A 20,355-nucleotide genomic window follows, 5' to 3' on the forward strand; every position below is an offset into this window, starting at 1 on the left:
CTCCCTGGGCTGGAGTTTCTGCTTAGGGAGAGGAGGGGGGAGCCACTCAGGAGAGGGAGAGGAGCTCCAGAGGAGTGGGAACCCTGTGCTGCCAGAACATTGTCTTCGGGAGGACAGAGGGGACAGAAGTGGACAGGAGCTCCAAAGGGGGTGGCCACTGTGGCCCCAGGGACAGCAGGTTTGGGGGCTGTGTTTACATTTTCAGGACCTCCTTCTGTTGGTCTCAGTGTGCTCACTAAGGATGGTCCAGTCTCTCAATCCCAATTTCTTCTCCTCCTTTGCTAAAAGAAGAATGGGAGGAAGGGAAAAATAAACACTTTGTCCTCCTCAGTTTTGTCCCAAACGCATGTGTGTCATGTGTGCTGGCACATGAATGAGCACGCCAACACTTGTTTACCTTCCGGGCTACATGGAATTTCTCACTTCACAGGGGATGCCCGGAGACCGCTGCGCTCCTGGATTCCTGGAGCCACTTTGTTCCGTCCACCGCCTTTAATTTGTCCAAACGGTGGCAGGAGTACCACGCCCCGGGATTGCGAACCTTGGCTTTTCCCCGCTTTGGTTCTGTTTCCCATCTTCACTCTACGGTAATCAGTGCAGCTTTGGTGGCTTGAAAAGATCACATTGCTGGCATAAATAGTAGCTGGTTTTGCTGGGCTAGATAAGGCAGCCACCACAAGTTGTATTTTCCTAATGCACAGAAAGGTCTTCTGCTAATCACGGGGGTGAGCCCTAAGCCTTTTCAGGATAACAAATACTGGTTCTACTGGTGAGTAATTGCCTACCTTATATTTCAGGGATGTCTTGTATTTCAAAGTGACTGCGTAGTTGAAGAAAACTTAATAAATACTTAGGGAAGGCAAATTATGCCTGCTTTTAGCTGTCCAGTTTAGTCATTTAATTTGAAACATATCTGTTCTCAGTTTCAACTGTCCTGTTTCTTGTCTTGGTTCTTTCATAACTAGCTGTGTGAGCCCAGAAATATCTTAACCCCTCACCTGGAAAATAAATCGGGGGTCTAAATGCTTCAATGATGTTGATGACACGAGACACGGGAAGGGTGAGGAACTGTCCCTGGGGGAATGACAACTGAAGACAAAATGTGATCCTGGGCCAGATCCAGGAGGAGGGAACAAAGCAATAAAGGCATTATTGGATCAATGGACAAAACTGAAACACCGATGGTAGATTGCTACATTTCCTGAAATCGACAACTATTCCTGTGACTCTGTAAAAGGATCTCCCTGTTCTTAGGAAATCCGCACTGAAGAACGAAAGAATAAAGGGACATGATGCTTGCAACTTTCAAATGATTTAGAAAAAATATATATGTACACACGTGCTTGTGTGTGTGTGTGTGTGTGTGTGTGTGTGCTGAGAATGATGGGGCAGTGGGGAGAGAGAAGGGAGGAGAAAGCAAACAGGACACAATACTAACTAGTAAATCTGGGTGAATACAGTGAAGCTCTTTGTAACATACTTGAAATTATCCTGTAAGCCTGGAATTATTTCCAAATATATAAATGACCAAATTCTGTAAAAGGTCCCTTTTCTAAAATACCATGATTTGAAGAAGGGTGAGTGCTGTAGTTGTCCTTTATGAACTTACGAACAGCAGAAGTGCCAAGCATGTGGGGTGCGAGGGAAGGAGCTCCAGTGAGGGCACCCTGTCGAACGAGACACTGAACAAACACAGGCGGTGAAATTCACAGTCTCCCTCATAAAGTATGTAACTGGAAAGTCTAGTTCCGAGATACTCATCTGCAGCGAAGGCTCAAGGGAGTGGTCCCAGCTTCAGCAGAGCCACTCTTGCGTTGCACACATCCCTCCTTTCCTCTGGTGGCTATGCGAAGGGCACTGTACCATCCCATGAGGGCATGGCGCCACGGCACAATTGGACCCATGCTCTGCCCTTATCATTCAGAACAGAGGCTCCAGAGGTACCCAGGGGCACATGGGTAGCTTAAACGGTTAAGTGCCAGACTTTGGGCTCAGGTCATGATCTCACAGTCAGTGAGTTTGAGCCCCGCGTGGGGCTCTGTGCTGACAGCTCAGAGCCTGGAGCCTGCTTGGGATTCTGTGTCTCCCTCTCTCTCTGCCCCTCTCCTGCTGGCGCTCTGTCTCTCTCTCTCAAAAATAAATTAACATTAAAAAAAAAAAAAGAACAGAGGCTCCAGGCCTTATGACAATGGGAAAGGTCCACTGTGTCCTTCTTGTTTCCCTCCGATGAGTGTCTGCTAAATGCACTGCTCTAAGCTTTCAGCTTTGTCTTGTCTTTTTTAAAACTGTCCTCTTTCTGATAGCCATTCCGGGTATTTATATCGTCACATCATTCACAGAATTCCCTTTCACATGAGGCTTCCCAGAGTACCATTTTTCTATGCCAGTGCGAGCCAGATCACCAAAAGCTGCAGGCTGAAGCCCAGTGAGCCAGTGATGGGGAATATAAAGTTACCACAGCATGTGGACCCTTGGAGGTCAGGAAGTTACTTATTTGAATATTACTCACTGTTGGAAATTTTTTTTTTGAACATCCAGTAGACAGATCACATAATATAATGGTCTTCACATATATAGATGAGGTAGTTGATACAAAGATCTCTTCTACCACCGTCGTGACCTCCTGCACAGTAGGAACTGTGTCTTGTTCGTCCATGTATTCCTCACAACATCTAGCTGTGATGAGTTCCAGAAATGGAGAAGTGCAGTGAGCCAGCACCACCACCTGTAAACTTCAGCTGAGACAGAGAGCTCCTTTCCTTCAGCTGGAACAGCCTGGACTAAATTGTTATCTGTTCTTGTTGTTTATGGAGGAAATTTTCGAGAGTCAGGGGAGTTGTTTACCTGAACTTAGGAAGGGCTTTCTAGCCTAATGATTCCCTGGAAGTGTTCGGATACTGTTCCAATACATAGGTACATCCAATAATTCAACAGTTTAGAAGTCATTATTTTAAAACAACAGTTGGTAATAAAGTGTAAAAAACATAAGCCTGAGATTTAAACGGCTTTGAATAAAAATGCAAACAAATGAGGTAAGTAGGCAGTTAGATTAAAGTAATTTGACCAAGGCCAGTTGGAATTCCTGCCTAATGTTGAGAGGAACAGTATTTTAAAAAAGAATGTAATTACTTCTTGCTGACACTGATTGAGTGAGAACTGGCTAAGTAAGATTCCGGAAAAAAGGAGGAGAGAAGAGAAGGCACAGTTGTACTAATACAAAGAGAAAGCGATCAGACAACAGCAAATATGCTTGAGGCTGGGGAAAATGTAGGGAAAGTGAAAGAAAGGGAAAGACATGTGTAATGGACAAGCTCTAGTTCTTTCTCTCAAAGTTTCTGGATACATTTCAGAGGGGTCAGCTTTCTCCCCACTCAGCCCTTTATCTTACCACAAAAGGTGCAACAAAAACAGTTGGGAGGAACAGAGCAACTGATGGCCAGCTGCCTCCCACGGCACCTCAAAAATGTCTGAATCTGGAAATAGGTCGATCATCTGCACATTGTTTGGTCCGTAGTAAATTCCACCCCCCCCAAAACTGAACTAATAAAATATCCTTGAAAAATGAATCTACAGTTACACATTTTAGACAGATGCTTGGAGTCAGGCTAACAACAAGGAACTGACTTTTCCTCTTTGGCACCGCAAGATGATTGTGTAACACGTTCAAGCTGATGGGAACACTATTTAAGCTAGAGTAACACACTGCAACTGATTCTTTCAAAAACCATCAAGAACCAATCACCCAAACTTCCAATAGCTTGGTGAAGTTTTCCTTAACCTTCCAATGAGGACCAGTCAACGTCAGCGCAGAAAAATTTTTACCAGCAAAACGATTTTTACAGTCAAGTCTGTTAATACTGGTTTATTTGCAATCCAACTCCCTGAAGACAGCAAACCGTGGTATTGGCTGCCCTCTGCAGTGGGCTGGTGAAGTCAGCGAAGTATCAAGATCAAGAAAATGCCAAATACATGCAACTAATTCTCCTTGAAATGCAGAAATGCTGGCAAGGGAATGACTTAAATCTAGGATTTTTAAAGACAAGGGTATGTGGGAAAGTTAACACACCACGTCCACAATCCCTCAACCCCAGCATGATGTTTGGTTGTTTTCTGGGCAAGAGTAAGCTTGCTTGTTGATTTAAGACATCATGGGAATGTCTGAGGTTAATGTCCTTCATTGCTAAATCAAAAGCCAACCACAGCAGCAACACTTAGAAGCTTCTCAGAGAGTTCCCTGCACCGAGAGTTTCCACGGTGTATGCTTTTTAAAATATGCCCGCAAATTCTTTGAAACTACTCCTGTGGATAAATGGAGTCTAATTTTCCTTCCCTCAAATATGAGCTGGGCTTAGTCACCTGGATCCAATGAAGAACAAGAGGTTGGACGTGGCATGATGGTACTTCTGCAGGTGGGTTATAAAAGGAGACACAGCATCTGCCTAGCTCTCTTATGAGCTGCTCACCATTGAAATCCGGCTGCCATGCTATGGGGAGGTCAGGACAATGGAGGGTACGCCAGCTGACAGGCCTACCCGAGGTCCCAACTAGCCATCAGCATCAACCAATTGATCCTATGCATGTTATCTCAACCATATGGAGTGTGGAAGTCTTTAAGAAGAGTCCAATTCTGGCCACATCTGACTGTAACCACATGAAGAGACTCTAAATGAAAACTACCTAGCTGAGGTTGGTCAACTCCCAAACCCGTAAGTCATAATAATAATAATAATCAATAAGTGTTGTTTTTTTTAAAAGAGAGGTCTGCAAACTGAGGCCTGGTGGTAAAATCTGGCCTGCAACCTGTTTTTCTACAGCCTGTGAGATCATGTGGGTTTGGTACATTTTTAAAGGGGTGTAAAAGAAACAAAACAAAGCAAAGAATAATATGTGACAGAGACCATATGTAGCCCTTAAATCCTAAAATAGTTATTCTACGGCCCTTTACAAAAAAAGCTCCTTAAACACTGTCTTAAGCCACTAAGTGTACAGATGGCTTATTATGTAGCAACAGATAACTGGAACGCATGGTGTCTTTGGAACATAATAAGAGGAATCGATGGACAAATGCTGGATTTATAGCATCATAAAATTCACACTGAAAAGCCGTAAGTCAACAGTTACCTGAAAGTCAATACTTATCCTATCAATAATTGCTATCATACAATATTATAATTTCATAAACACACTTACTCAACCAAAGCAAAAGTGAGGATAATGTGATTCTTCAACCAAGGAGAGTATTTCAAAGATGGATCTCACATTTGATTCTAGGTGAAACTTCTAGACAAATCATCTAGATGATTCTAGATGAAACTTCAAATTCTTGGAGAATTATTAATAACTTCAGCAAACATAGCTGGCATTTGCTGAGTCCTTACTATGTTTAAGATGTCATTCTGAACTATTTTATATGTATTATTTTATTTAAGCCTTGTGACAACACTTACATTTTACATATGAGAAAACTGAGGCACAAGGAAATATCTAATATGTCCAAGATTACACAGGTAGTAAGTGTGGGGTCAGAATTTGAATCCACGCCCAACTTGCATCTATGAACTTAACTACCACACTCTGCTGCTCCTCTCCAGAAAATGTCTAAGTGAGATACTGGTCTATGTTTAAAGCTGTAGCTGGCTTCCATAGGGAGGGCAGCATCCCTTGACCTTTCTGACCAGACTTCCCTGGGGTGTAGTCAAGGATGCTGTCCACCCACTAGGAACCAGGCCTGGAAGTGGGTCTCCATCCCCTTCCCCTGCAACCCAGGATCTTCAATGACACTAACTTTTCTGCTGAGAGGATCTGAAACTCCTAGTCCAGCCCAAACTATGGCTGGTTGTAAGTTCTTTCTTCCAAACCATCAAAGACTTCCTCACATTTGTCCTCTGGTTCCTGTCAATCAACACGTGGAAAATTATGCTTGTCAAAGGGATGACTGTCAGGGAAGACACTATATAAGTTCTTCAATCCTTGCCCTTGACTAAATAAAATCAACAGACTGATCGAGAGCTGATCAATATTGAAAAGATATCCAGAACTTTGTTAGGGCCAGTGATCATGGAGAATGAAATCAGTATCACTTTCTTCATCCGTGAAGTAGGACTGGTAATACCTATCTTTATGATTTGTTGTATAGACTAGAGCCAAATTATACAAAGGGCCTACCTAATCCAGTGTCTGGCATTCAATTAATGGTGACCACAATTACTGTTATTTTTAACATAGAACATGCCTCTCTTTCAAAGAGCTGCTGATTGGCCAATGATATTTCACTGAATAACTGGAAAAGCTGTTAATCACAAAGATCCACATTCACAAAACAAGACATAGGGTCAGAGCTGCTGCTTACCCATTGGGTTACACATTTCCCACCTCCCTTTGTAATAAGCCTTTTCCACGCTGGAAGGTGTTGTTTTAATTATTTATAAAAATGGCCCCTTCACATTAGTGTTTCCAACTGAACTTGGCACAAAAACTGGACATCAGTGTAAGGAGGAGAGGGCAACACTCTGACTTCGACAACATGCCAAGGCCACCTCAGCACAGTGACCAAAGTCATGGTACAGCACCTTGTCTACTCACCAGAAGGGAAAGACAACGAGGCGGCTGATGAAAAATATGGCAGAGAAGATGAAAAACAGCGCGTTACAAGTTTGCTTCCATCCAGCATAAGAAAACATCTTCGCAGACTGAAAACAAAAGAAAGCAATTGTGTTCAGATAAAGTGATTTCGTATAAAATTCTTCAATTAAATATTCATAAACGAAATGATACGATGATACCATTAAAGGGTTGGGTCCTGGATCCAAACTTGAACATGTGGAAAACTAGAGGGTCAGGAAGATGCTGGAAGAAGGCAAAGGCACCTTCTGAGTAAGAGTGATCATAGATATTGGGGCTATTTTTCCTTGCAAAGAAAGAGCTAAGAAAATAACCTACCAGCTCTCTTGAGGAATCTGAAAGATCAATAGGCACCATCTTTAGGAGGGTCTAAACAGGGGCAAAAGTTGTACCACGTCTGGGTTCAGATAGAACTTGCCCAAGAAGACAAACACTAAAAGCAACTACTCAAGGAAGCTGTGGACTAGGCACCCTCTGGAAAATATAAAAAATGAGCCCCATTCCACTACTTCATGCTGCCTCTTCCCAGCTGGTGGAAGGTACTGGCCTTGCTCGTTGAACCTCAAGTTAGATCATGGCTTGTGAATCAGAAATGATTCATGATCACTAACAACATGAAGCTGTTCTCATAGTTTATTCACGAAGGGACCTCTGAGTTTGACATTTCATTTTTCTTCTGTTCTTTTTTTTTTTTTTCACCTAAGAACCCCAGAACATTTTCAAACAGTAATGAGCTAAATTTCACAATATACCCTAAGGGGTAGATATGACTTCTCATGTTACAGCTGAGGACAGAAAACAAAGCATTAAGTGATTTGCCCAAATCACCCAGGGAGTTCTGTCGTTGTCAGTGATAAGGTGGGGGAGGGTGGACAGGGACAGCCCAGTGCTTATTCCCAGTCCCAACAGCTAACTCCCTTTTAACAACACAGTGAAGCTGTTTTACAGTGGACGTACACCAAAGGCTAGAGGGCTTAGAAGCAACAGAGTAGCATAAAATTCTTAAGTCATGGCCAATATGGTTTTAATTTACAGGCAGGGTTACCGAGATATGATCAGGGAAGGAGGTAATTATAACAGAGATGGCTACATTCAGACAGCGATACATGGGAAAACTGGCATAATCCTTCTTTTGCTAAGCCATTTGCTGCCCTGAATAATCTAGACCTTTAGAATGGGATTTACATGTCTAACTGCAATTGCATAGAAGAAACAAAATTCTGTGCACATCTGATATTTTAACAGTAGCCAGTTGCTTCAAAATAGCTTCAAATGACTTCTGGTTACATCTAGAAAAGGGTTTAGCAAACTACAGTCCAGCCTATGGGCTAAAGCTTGTCACTCCTTAAAGATGGGTTTCACTTTTTAAAGGGGTATGAGAAAATAAAAAACAAAAAGAATATATAGCAAGAGATCCTATGTTGCCCACAAAGCGAGATTTACTATCTGGCTCTTCACCAAAAAGTTTGGTGAACGCTGCTCTAGATAAACAAGATCCTATCAAATTTAATTTCTTCCATACCAACCTATATTCAGGCAATCCTGAACATGAAACGGGTTGGCATCATTTTCCTCAGCTGTATTATAAGCGAAGGCATTTAAAGGACACAGTAAGTGGCTCTGGGAAATGTGACCCTAAGTACAGCAGGAGAGCTGGCCGGGAAGAGGACCCTCGGATCACTGCCTCAGGGCAAACGGGAACCAATACATAACAGAAACATGTAGAGAAAGCAATCCTAATTTTGTTTTGTTTCTCATATTTTGTGTTGTTTGGGATTAAGAAGACTCTTGCTTTAATGTCCCCTGCTCCAAAACATTCCTTCCTTAGAAAAGAAATGTCATTTAAATAAACATCAGCTCTCATTCCTTAAAGCTGGAGGATCATCCGTGTGGGGGAGTGCAAGCATCCAATGGGTGTTCAGCTTTGGCTTAAGGAAATATATGGTATCATCCAATATTAAGAATCCATAATGCCACAAATCCAAGGTTTTCTTTTCAAAGATTAGAGTTCATTCCTTCCTCAGAGACATCAGTGTACTTTCTGAGCTAGTATCTGCGTGCGACTTTCGCAAGTGGGATTCCATGAGTTAACCTCTCTCAAGTACCCTGGAGAAGGATGGAAACTAAAAACTAAAAGATTTCCTTTCTTGAAGCCCGGAGACATCCTCAGACTTCGGGTGTTTTCACGACAGAGAGCCCTGCTAAATCACTCACAGACAATTCTTCCTGGGACGAGACACAAAAACCCGGGACGTGGTATTGTTATTACTTTTTTTAATGGCAAAAGTTTACCTCCAGCCAAATGTCAGCCACGTCATGCACGATCATCACGAGGGTCCCGCTGCGGATATAATTAGCACACCAAGAGAAGCTCATCAAACTAACAGCAGCCAGGTGGTGGATGACATGAGCTAGAAAATCCTATATAATGAGAGGAAAATAGCGGCTATTAAGCAAATGCAGTTATTTCCTAATCACTGGAAGAGCTAACAACAACAACAACAACAATAATATTTAAAAAAAAAAACCAACCCAGTAACTTACATCTGAATGTTTTGAAATTTGTAAAATGCTTTCACTTTAATTCTTAAACACAATCCTTGCAAGGGAACTAGCACATATTATCTGCATCACTGAAGTCACTGAACTCTGAGACAGCATTAAATAGTTGTCATCTAAATCCTAAACATCTCCTAACATCTTTCCACTGCCTCACACTGGATATACATACACATCCCATCCCATATACATACACACATGAGTATATTCCTGTGTATATTTACATCTATCACTTATTCCCTGTCTAATTCCAACAAGGGAAAAAGACAGATGCACAATATAGTGAAACTGTACAACCATTAAAATAAGAGTTGCTGCATATGAAACAAGTAACAAATGAAAGTGTAACAAATATATTAGCAAATCTAGGCTAAAGAAAGCTATTACAATTGAACATAAAACCTTAAAATGTTTTCTGCAAACAAAATATACAAATGGCCAACAAGTACACAAAAAAGAAAATGTAAATCAAAACCACTTCATCCCCACTAGGATGGCTATAATAAAAATGATGAAGAAAAATAACAAGTGTTGGCAAGGAGGTAGAAAAACTGGCATGCTTATATATTGCTGGTAGGATGTAAAATGCTACGGCTACCTTGCAGTTGCTCAAAAGGTTAAATATAAAATTATCATATAGCCCAGCAATTCCACTCTTAGGTGTATACCCAAGAGAAATAAAAATATCTCCATGCAAAAACTGGCCTATGAATGTTCACAGCAGCATTATTTCTGGCAGCCAAAAAAAGAAAACATCCCGAATAGCCATCAAGTGATAAATAGATGAATAAAATGTAGTATATCCATACAGTGGACAATTATTTAGCAATTAAAAGGAATGAAGTATGGATACATGCTTCAACATGAATGAACCTTGAAAACATTATGTTAAGTGAAAAGCAGACACAAAAAACGACTTGTTATATGATTCAATTTATACGAAATATACAGAAGAGGAAAATCCACAAAGACAGAAAGTAGATTAGTGGTTGCCTAGGGCTGAGGAAGTTAGGAGGAATGCAGAGTGACTGCAAAAAGGTACAGGATTTCTTGTTGGGGGTGACAAAAATGTTCTAGTACTGACTATGGTGATGATTGCACATCTGTGGATATATTCAAAACCACTGAACTATGTACTTTAGATGAATGGATTGTAGTATGCAGACACCTCAATAAAGATGTTTTAAAAAAACTTAAAGATTGGGGCGCCTGGGTGGCGCAGTCGGTTAAGCGTCCGACTTCAGCCAGGTCATGATCTCGCGGTCCGTGAGTTCGAGCCCCGCGTCAGGCTCTGGGCTGATGGCTCAGAGCCTGGAGCCTGTTTCCGATTCTGTGTCTCCCTCTCTTTCTGCCCCTCCCCCATTCATGCTCTGTCTCTCTCTGTCCCAAAAATAAAATAAACGTTGAAAAAAAAATTAAAAAAAAAAAAAACTTAAAGATTTCAGTTTCCTTGTAGCCAAAGTAAAAGAGTAAATATGATACTACTAATAACAGCCTAACTTATTGAGCACTTACTGTATACCAAGAAGTGTTTTGTATGGGTGAATCTGCTTAATTCTCATAATAACCAGAGACAGGAACTATTTTTAGCTCTATTTTACAGATGAGGAATGAAGATCGGGGGGTTTAGCCAGTTAGCTTGAGATGTTAGTGAGTGGTGAAGTCACGGATTCAAACCCAGGTGTTCCAATTCCAGAGCCTGTGTTTACCCCCCTCCCAATAGTTGTATGTCTCGTATGTCTCTGAAGACATGTATTTACAAATATATGACATATATTTACATTTAATTTTTGAAAAGCTACCCAATGCACTTGTATGTAACAAAGAGAAACCAACTACTGAAAAATCAAAGGTGGGAGAAAGACAGGATCGTTATAGGATCAATCCACCTTAGTATATCTATGAAGACCGTCTAAAAAGTGATTATTTTCAATTCTCTCCCTTGAGAAAATGGCTCAAACAATTTCATTTTGATGTATTCTTAGCCCAAACTAAAGTTAATGACAGTTAATCCACAGCTATTATTAAGTGTGTGGGAAGGAGATTGTTTCTATCAGATTTTTTCATAATATGTTCTTATACTTACATTCCAGAAGTTTTCTGTTAGATCTCCAGTTAACTGCAGTTGATTGAACCCCTTAATGTGGACAGTGGACACCATCACACCCCCAAACATCATTTATTCAAGCCAATTGGTCTTATCTCCTTAAAACTGAGTTCAACTTAACTTTATTTATCACACAAATTTTGTTACAAACTGACTTTTAAATAGAGTATACCATATGAAGTATATGCCAAGAGTATCATTTGATATGTGTTGCTAACATAGATGATGAAATCTTGTGATTGCATTGAGATTCTAATATGGTTTTCTTTTCCAGCAAATGGTTCCTAAACAGTTCCTAAAACGCCTCACTTTGTTATGTGGGAGGATACATTTAGCATGCCTGTAACTCAATTTTCCTGCATATAAAGCAAAACTAATCATGCCTGAAGCAAAATTTCCTTGTAAAGATCTTGGATGAATTAAGGACAGCATGTTTTTAAAACCTTTTGAGTACATCAAAGAATTACATAAGGTGGGTTGTAATCAACTAAAGGATGTGGCCGCAGAATTAAAACTACTAGGACCTAAAGAACATCAAATTCCCAAACCAAAAGAAAAAAACAGATCACATAACGGAGAGTTCTCTTCTCACTGAACAAAAGGCGGGGGTGGGGGCGGGGGGTTTCCACATTAAAGTTTCTCTAATGTTTCACTACAAAAATCCACCAAGGCACCAAAGTATGAGCAAGATTTGCATTAATCTATGTGCTATATAAAATGCAAAAAGGCTATGAACTGAAACTACACACATGGAAGAATACAATTTAAAGACTAAGATTTGGGGGGGAGGGTAAAAATTTTTGAAGAAGTACAATAAGTAGTTTGTAAATAAGATACTTACCTTCCTCTTGACATCAGAGCCAAAGCTAAATATCAGAGACCAATAAAAACTCATCTCCAAAATGTAGTACCAGTACTGAGAAGGCAGCAAGGGCTGAGGAAAATGAGAAATGAGAAAAATTCACTGCTTTAGCATCATCAATAACTCATTATAAGGCATTAAACTATTGTTTATACCTATTTAATTCCACAAAATTACAATGCTTTAAGATTTCAATTTCTGAAAAGGAATCAAAGATAATATTTCAAGGCATTTTATTTCCAAAAGGGTAGATAAAAATTCCAAAATCAAGTTAAATGTTTTATTTAAAAGTTTATAAAACTATGGAGTGCCTGGGTGGCTCGGTCGGTTAAGCACTCGGCTCTTGACTTTGGCTTAGGTCATCATCTCACGAACCATGAGATCAAGCCCTCTGTGCTGACAGCTCAGAGCCTCCTTGGGATTCTCTCTCTCCCTCTCTCTCTGCCCCTCCCCCACTGACATGTGCACATGCATGCTCTCTCTCTCACTCTCTCAAAATAAATAAACACTTAAAAAAAAAGTTAATAAAACTACCACAGGTTTGATTGCATTATTTTAGTTGATTAAAAGTTAAATTAGGAAAAAAATTCAAAAATCTTTACTTAAGAATATTGGCCAGTCTGTTCTGCTATTCCCATAATTTACCTTGTTTTATGTTTCTTGAATACTATTCAAAATTTGATGTCCTAACCTCTTTACTGGTGACAGTTAAGTAATCAGAATTGGCCTATTCTAAAAAAGGGCAGTAATAAAATATACACAATTATTTAAATACTCCAAAAATGTCTTCTGAAAAAAAATTTCTACATCTAGAATTTTACTTAATAATGTTATAGTGTGTGTATGTGTGTGGGGTGCCTATTTTAGGTAAGTTGATATATTACTTGGTGTAATGGATTGTTACATTAATGCCTCCAGTGAATTCACCTTCTGATATCCATGCACTGGTATAGTCTATGTGACCATGAACTTGATCTTGGGCTTTGGTCAAGGGATCATAAGCAAATATGATGCAAGCAGAGAGTCTATAAGCACCAGGTAAGAAACCTGAGCTATCCTGCTGATAAGAACAAAGTAGAGGATCAAGGTGCCCACCGCCAAAAATATGAATGAGGACACCAGGGACATGAACCATCCCCTAATCAACCCACCAACCAGTTGAAAAATGCATGCACGAATTCATTTAACACAACATGGAACAGAAAGAACTGCTCAGTTGAGCCCAGCTCAAATTGTTAACCCAAATCACGAGCAAATAAATGGTTATTGTTTTAAGACACTGTATTGAGAATGGTTTGTTAGGTACCAATAGATAACTAACATACCTAAGAAGTTCAGAGTAAGTTGGAAGCAGAAGAATAAGACTGGAGTTTGGCCTACATAATGCTTGAGTATCTTATGGTCTAACCTTTGATTCTTTAATACTGAAGCTAACATATTAAAAGGAATAATTTTCTGGTCAACTAATCATCCTCAGTAAGGCCATAAAAGAATGAGACAGCTGCTGCTTTCTTCTATGTCAGACAAGCACCTATGAGACTAATTCTCCTAGTGAGAATAACTAAAAAAAAATCCGGGTAAAATGCATAAAAATATCTGTGAGAAGGCATCAAAGAGCAACCAAGGCATCCAGAACCTGTGAAGCTAAGAGTTCAAAGAGAAAAATGCATTAAAAGTGAATCCTTTATTTCAAATGCATCCTTAATTCAAGAAGTACTACAGACCCTAAAGAGGATAAATTCAAAGAAAACTGCACCTGTGTATAGCATTAGTGAGTATTTGTCAATTTATATGCAGTATGGACCCAGAGACTAAGAAGTAGAAGAAGTTAAATGGACTTTTGGCAATCTCATACTGCTAGGATGCAAATTGGTACTCAGGGCCAGCCAAGCAAGAAGAGTCCTGGCAAACGCTGTAGTCTTTTATTAAAACCACTAGGAAAATATCCTAGGAATATGGGTAAGTTGTAAATACATCTGCCCTCAAAAAGACTGGAATCAACCTTGAATCAACTCAATCACATATAAGATGAAGGTGATCTGTCTCTATTCTAACTAATTGAAGTGAAAGTAAATCTTCTCAAGAGGAAGATAATATTATCCTGAGCATCTATACTTTTTCATATACAATATCTATCATTCAATAGAAAGTTATCAAGCACAAGGAGATAAGAATAAGAAAATAGAACAGACCCATAGGTGATGAAGACATTGGATTCATCAGACCAGGACTTTAAAATAACTTTGAAAACTTGGTTAATAGGTGGAAAATTTCAGTAAAGAACTGGAATCCATTTTAAAAAAGAATTAAATGAAAATTTGAGAACTGGAAAACAGAGTAACTATAATTTATAAGATATATTTAACAGCAGTTTAGACACTGCTAGAAAAGACACTAGCAAACTAGAGGACACGAAATACAATATATCCAGATCTGTGAAGGATCTGAGATTTTACCCTACTTGCAGGATAGCTTGCCACAGTTTCATGGATAATGATTGAAGATATGAAACTCCTGGGTCAGAGATAAAGAATAGTTTATTATTCACAGTAATAGTAGTTGCCAGAGTATCAATATTTGGGCCAGTTCTCCCATCTTAATTCATGTAGGGCTAAAAAAAAAAGGGTCAGATGACACCTGCACATGTAATGGGTTGTATTACAAGAGAGGAACACTGAGCTAGGAAACCTGAATCTTTCATAATAGATGGTAACATGCATACCCTTTGCTCCAGAAGGAGACATTTCTATTTTCCCAGGTTGTGTGTTATATAAACATCCTTGAGAAGATAGTACAGAACAAAAGGCAGGCAGTGCTTCATTTCATTTGACATGAAAAAATGCAAGAAATCTGTGGTGGATTAACTCCCAACAGACTAAAGCTCAGAGAAGCAAGAGGATGGAAAGCACTGGAAAAAGCAAAAGAGACATATGGGACTTAGTGTAAAGGTCTAGCATGTTAGTACACCTGTAACTGGAATTCCAGAAAGAGAAAAGAAAGAGAAAGGAACTAAAGTAATGGCCAAGAATTTTCCTTTCTTTTTAAAAAATGTTTTGTTTATTTTTGAGAGAGAGAGAGAGAGCAAGCAGGGGAGGGGCAAAAAGAGGGAAACAAAGGATCTGAAACAGGCTCCATGCTGATAGCAGAGGGCCCAATATGGGGCTCGAACTCACGAACTGTGAGATCATGAACTGAGCTGCAGTCAGATGCTTAACTGACGGAGCCACCCAGGTGCCCCAATGGCTGAGAATTTTCTAAAACTGACTGAAGATATCACACCACAGATTCAAGAAGTACTATGGACATTAAAGAGGATACATTCAAAGAAAACCACATTTATGCGTATCATAATAAAATGTGAAAGACAAAGACAAGATATAGAACTCAGAGAAAAAAGACATTTTGTTCAAAGAGCCAAAAATAAAAATTGACAGCTGAATTCTTAAAGAAAACTATGGGATCCAGAAGGCAATGGAATGCCATTTTCAAAGTGCTAAAGGAAAATCACTGCTAACCTACAATTCTATACCCAGGAAAAATATCCTCTAAAAAATGAAGACCGAGTGATAACATCTCAGAAAAGCAAACCAGAGGGACTTCTTCAGCCAGAAGGATAATCATCCCAGATGGAAGCATGGAAAAGCAAGATACAAGGCATAGCATTGGGAGGGAGATTTAACTGATTTACAAAACAATAACAGCAATGATTTGTCAGGTTTTAAATATTTGAAGGAGGAAATAGGAGGGGGATATATACAAAGTATTCTAATGACTGTTCAGTGGCTGGAAAGAGGTAAGAGCACTAAGTTTTATTAGACTCCATCCAATAATTTAAAAATGCACATGGTGATCTCTAGGATAAATACTAAAAGAATAAAAGCTAACTGAAAAGCTAATATAAAGAAAAAAGTGGAATAATAATTTTTTTTTCAAAAACTTGACTGGCCCATAAAAAAGTAAGAAGAGAGTACAATAAAAGGAAATGCACTAGGTGGTACAAATAGAAAGTAAATATTAAGATACTAGATTTAAACTCAAACATGTAATTGCATTAACCATACACAGACTAAAGGAAAAACACATGTGATGGGTAAATAAGGAATAAGGAGGAGTAAGCTTCAGTAGAGAAAAAGCCAAATAATTTCACAGACATGGACAGAGAGTAGGAAGGGGGCTCGGACCTAACTCATGGGACAATTTAAGGGGCCCAAAGCTGACATAAGGGAGGGACTGTATCACAGGGGACTTACCTGCCTGGGATAGCCATTCCACACTTCCCACAGGTCATAAACCCAAGGTTTCTGAAAAAGAAGAAAAAAAGGAACCAAGGAAGAGAAAGTAAGTCTTTTGGAGTCAAAGGCAGATTTCAGCAGAAAACATAAGCTCTTCCTGATGTCACTGATGGGGGCACACATGCACAGTAAACTGTTGCTCCTGCTGAAACTCTCTCTCTTTGTACATCTTCCCATACAACATATCTGTGATGCTCATGACTTCCAGTGAATCTGGGACCACACACCTTGCTGTCTCATGCAGGGAATTATTCAAACAAGCGAAACCTCTAACAATATTACTTCCGAACCAGACTGCTGTTTCTGCAGCAATAAAAATATCTTGAAAGAAATCTCTAAAAGCTGGTTATCTTTTTTTTTTCTGTGAACTATCTATCACTTAATGAGGTAATCATTTAATAACTATTTAAGCAGACAATGCAAAGGTAATATGGGAAGGGAAGATTTCTGATGAGTGAGTACCGAGTCTTGGTAGAACAAGTGGGATTCGATATGGCAGGGATGGGATTTGGCAGGTAGATAGGGGTGGGAAGGGCAAGAAGTTTCTGGAAAAGGGGATGAAATGTGCTAAAATCCAAAAATGAGGATATACCAGTGTGTTCAGTGGATTGTTAGTAGTTCAGGGGTAGCTGGCACATGGGTTGTGCAAGTGGAAATAGAGAGAGATTAGGTTTAAAACTTATGTTTGCAAAAAAAAAAAATAGTATTTGCAAATTCAAAGCTTAACAAAGGCTCTGAAAGACAGCCTGAGGGTTTCTGACTTCTCTAGACATTAGGATGAGTTTAAAGGCATAAAAGCTGGTTATTTTACTGAGAATATTATTTCCCAAGGAATTCACAGGCAAGAATTTTTAAAATTAAAGACAAATTCCAGTCAAAGAATATCAAAGAGACAACTTACATCATAAAGAAATACAATTCCAGCAACAGTCATTATTAAGTAAAATGTAAATCGCCAGCTGCCAAAAGAAAGAAAAATCTTGTGAAGGTGATTGACATCTGAGGAGAAACGCACTTTGTATGACAGTTTGGAAAGAATGCACGGACAAATCTAATGTGACATCCTGACTCTGCCACTTGTTAAATGGCTGAAACTGTAGGTTAGCCTTAATTTCTTCACCTATAAAATGGGAATGACAAAAATTACCTCAAACTGCAGAAAGAATTGAAGCTAATTTGTGAAAAGTAAGCATCTGGTATGAAGTAAGCAACAACAGGTGACTACTATTATTACCGTTAGTATCATACCTGACATACAATAGACCCAGTTCCTGACACACAATAGACAATGGGTTGACATTAGTATTAATCTAATCGTTTATTTGCACCCCCATGTAATCCCCAGTGAAAAGGTTTCCATGTGGCCAGATTTTCGTCTTGTCTCTGAAAAGCAGATTTTGAAAGAAAATCTTTTCCTCATGTATGAACAGAGACTTAAAAAGACATATCAATCAACTGTACTGTGTGGGTTTTATTAAGATCCCAATTCAAACAAACAGACTGTAAAGAAAATTATGAGTCAATCAAGGGAATCTGAACACTGATTAAATATTTACTGTTATTACAGTTTTTCTGAGGTATGATACTGGTGTTGCAATTTTGTTTAAAAAAACAGAGTATCTCTTAGAGATACATACTGAAATATTTATAGTGAAGTCATATAATGTCTGATATTTGTGTCAAAAGTAATCCTCAAGGGGCACCTGGGTGGCTTAGTTGGTTAGGCATCTGAAGTTCGGCTCAGGTCATGATCTCAAGGTCCATGAGTTGGAGCCCCACATCAGGCTCTGTGCTGACAGCTCAGATCCTGGAGCTGTTTCAGATTCTGTGTCTCCCTCTTTCTGCCCCTACCCCGCTCACACTCTCTCTCTCTCTCTCTCTCTCTCTCTCTCTCTCTCTCTCTCAAAAATAAATAAACATTAAAAAAAAATTTTTAAAGTAATCTTCAGTCATAATTGGTTGAAGGTGGTCAAAAGGAACAAACTTTCAGTATGGGATAAACAAATACTGGGGATGTGATGTACAACATGATGATGATAGTTGATGCTGCTGTCTGGTGTACTGACAAGATGCTAAGACAGTAGTCATGTGACCTCATCACAAGGAAAAAAACTTTTTTTTTCTTTTTTGTACCTGGATGAGATGACAGACATTAACTAAACTTACTGTGGTAATCATCTCATAATATACGAAAGTCAAACCATCATACTGTGTGCTTTAAACTTACACAGTGATGTATGTCAACTATATCTCAGTAAAACTGAAAGAAAAAAAATTTATCCACAAAAAACAATCTGTGCCAGGAGAGAAAAGTAGGTCAGGGACACAGATGACACAGGATTGCCTTCAGTTGGTAATAATTAAAGTTCGTGATGGGTACATAGCACATATATTTCATTATATACCAACATCTACTGACCTCTTGACTCTGTGCCAAGCGCTGTGCTAAGCACATGTGTGTTATCACATTTCTATCTTCACATTTGTGGACTAGGAACTGTAATTAGCTCCTCATTATGGATAAAGGGCAGATAAGGTGGCTACCACTAAAGGACAAAAGAGGTTGGGAGAGATCAGATAACTCTCCGAGGCTGTGCAGTGACCATCAGAGGCAAGCACAAAACCCAAGTGTCAACATTTTCCTGGACTGGTCTTGTCAGGTTGCATTACACCATCCCAGGGGTTTCAAGGTGTATGCGAGGGATTCCTGGCATCAAAATACTTTCATAACACCACCACCGTGTTATTGCCATTTTCACTCATCCCCTCACAAGCATACAGTGATTTCCAGAGGCTACCTGACGTGGGGCACCATCTTTGCTCTAAGAGCTGATACACTGTGTGCTTGTGTACTCTCATATTTTATAAATGTCTCAGCTTTCATTTCCAATATCGGTAGGCATAACACACACAAGCTAATGCTCTTTGTGGTCTTTGACACTTTCAAACCAAGAAGTTTGAGAGCGGCTGCCCTTCACTAATTATAAGACAAATGACAAGGCCAATGTTGTTTCACTGGCTTCAGATGAAATCGTTGGTAAAACTTCCCTTTCTCCCAGGAAAGACACAGACAAATATAATTGCAAGGAAAAACGATCTCTTGGTGGTGGTGGGAGGGGGGAGGAAATCCAGAAACTGATTGGTCAGGCTCAGACAGTAAGTACAGCCAGGGGGACTGGACAGAATAAATTCGGGCAATGGCAACAGAAGCTGACAAGGGCAGTGACAGGGCTCAGGAATGGGCAAGGCCCAGTGGAGCAGGCAGGGACCAGCCCCAGGGTCAGCTAAGGCAAGATGGCAGCCCACCCAGCCAGAGGAATGCTCCAGATATTGAGTACTGGGAATTACCTGCTATTTTCATAATAAACTTCCCACCGCTAGATGGAAATGCTTATTTTAAAAAGTGGTCAGATAATATGGAATTTGCTTTAAAAATAAAGGATTCAGTGTGGATTAAAATCCTGAATTCTGAGGAACAGGACTTAGGGGTCATTATTTTAAAAAGTAACCAAGTACAATAGCCAAGATATGGAAGGAACCTAGTGCCCATCAACAGATGACTGGACAAAGAAGATGTGATATATATGGACACAATGGAATGTGTCCATGGGCACATGGAATATATATATATATATATATATACACACACACACACACACACACACACACACACACACATACACAGCGGAACATGTATGAAAATGAAATCTTGTCATTTGTGACAATGTGGATGGACCTAGAAGGTATTATACTAAGTGAAATAAGTCATACAGAGAAAGACAAATACCATATGATTTCACTTAGATGTAGGATCAAAAAAAAAAAAAAACCACAGCAAATAAACAAATAAAACAAAACAGAAACAGACTCACAGATACAGACAACAATCTGGTGTCTGCCAGAGGGGAGGGTAT

The 20,355-nt window shown here is 39.5% G+C and overlaps 1 protein-coding gene across 1 annotated transcript in view; it reads right to left on the bottom strand.

Annotated features, from left to right (window-relative positions):
* The window catches only part of CERS3 (ceramide synthase 3), a 106,023-nt gene that overhangs the window by 38,358 nt on the left and 47,310 nt on the right, over positions 1-20,355 (bottom strand). Inside the window, exons 6-10 of the mRNA XM_043554795.1 lie at positions 17,343-17,400; positions 16,400-16,450; positions 12,129-12,221; positions 8,914-9,042; positions 6,583-6,689 (exon numbers count right to left, since the gene is read on the bottom strand). Coding sequence (XP_043410730.1) covers positions 6,583-6,689; positions 8,914-9,042; positions 12,129-12,221; positions 16,400-16,450; positions 17,343-17,400 — 438 coding nt within the window. The remainder of the gene's footprint in view (positions 1-6,582; positions 6,690-8,913; positions 9,043-12,128; positions 12,222-16,399; positions 16,451-17,342; positions 17,401-20,355) is intronic.

This window comes from Prionailurus bengalensis, chromosome B3 (assembly GCF_016509475.1).
Source record: "Prionailurus bengalensis isolate Pbe53 chromosome B3, Fcat_Pben_1.1_paternal_pri, whole genome shotgun sequence".
Classification (NCBI taxonomy): domain Eukaryota; kingdom Metazoa; phylum Chordata; class Mammalia; order Carnivora; family Felidae; genus Prionailurus; species Prionailurus bengalensis.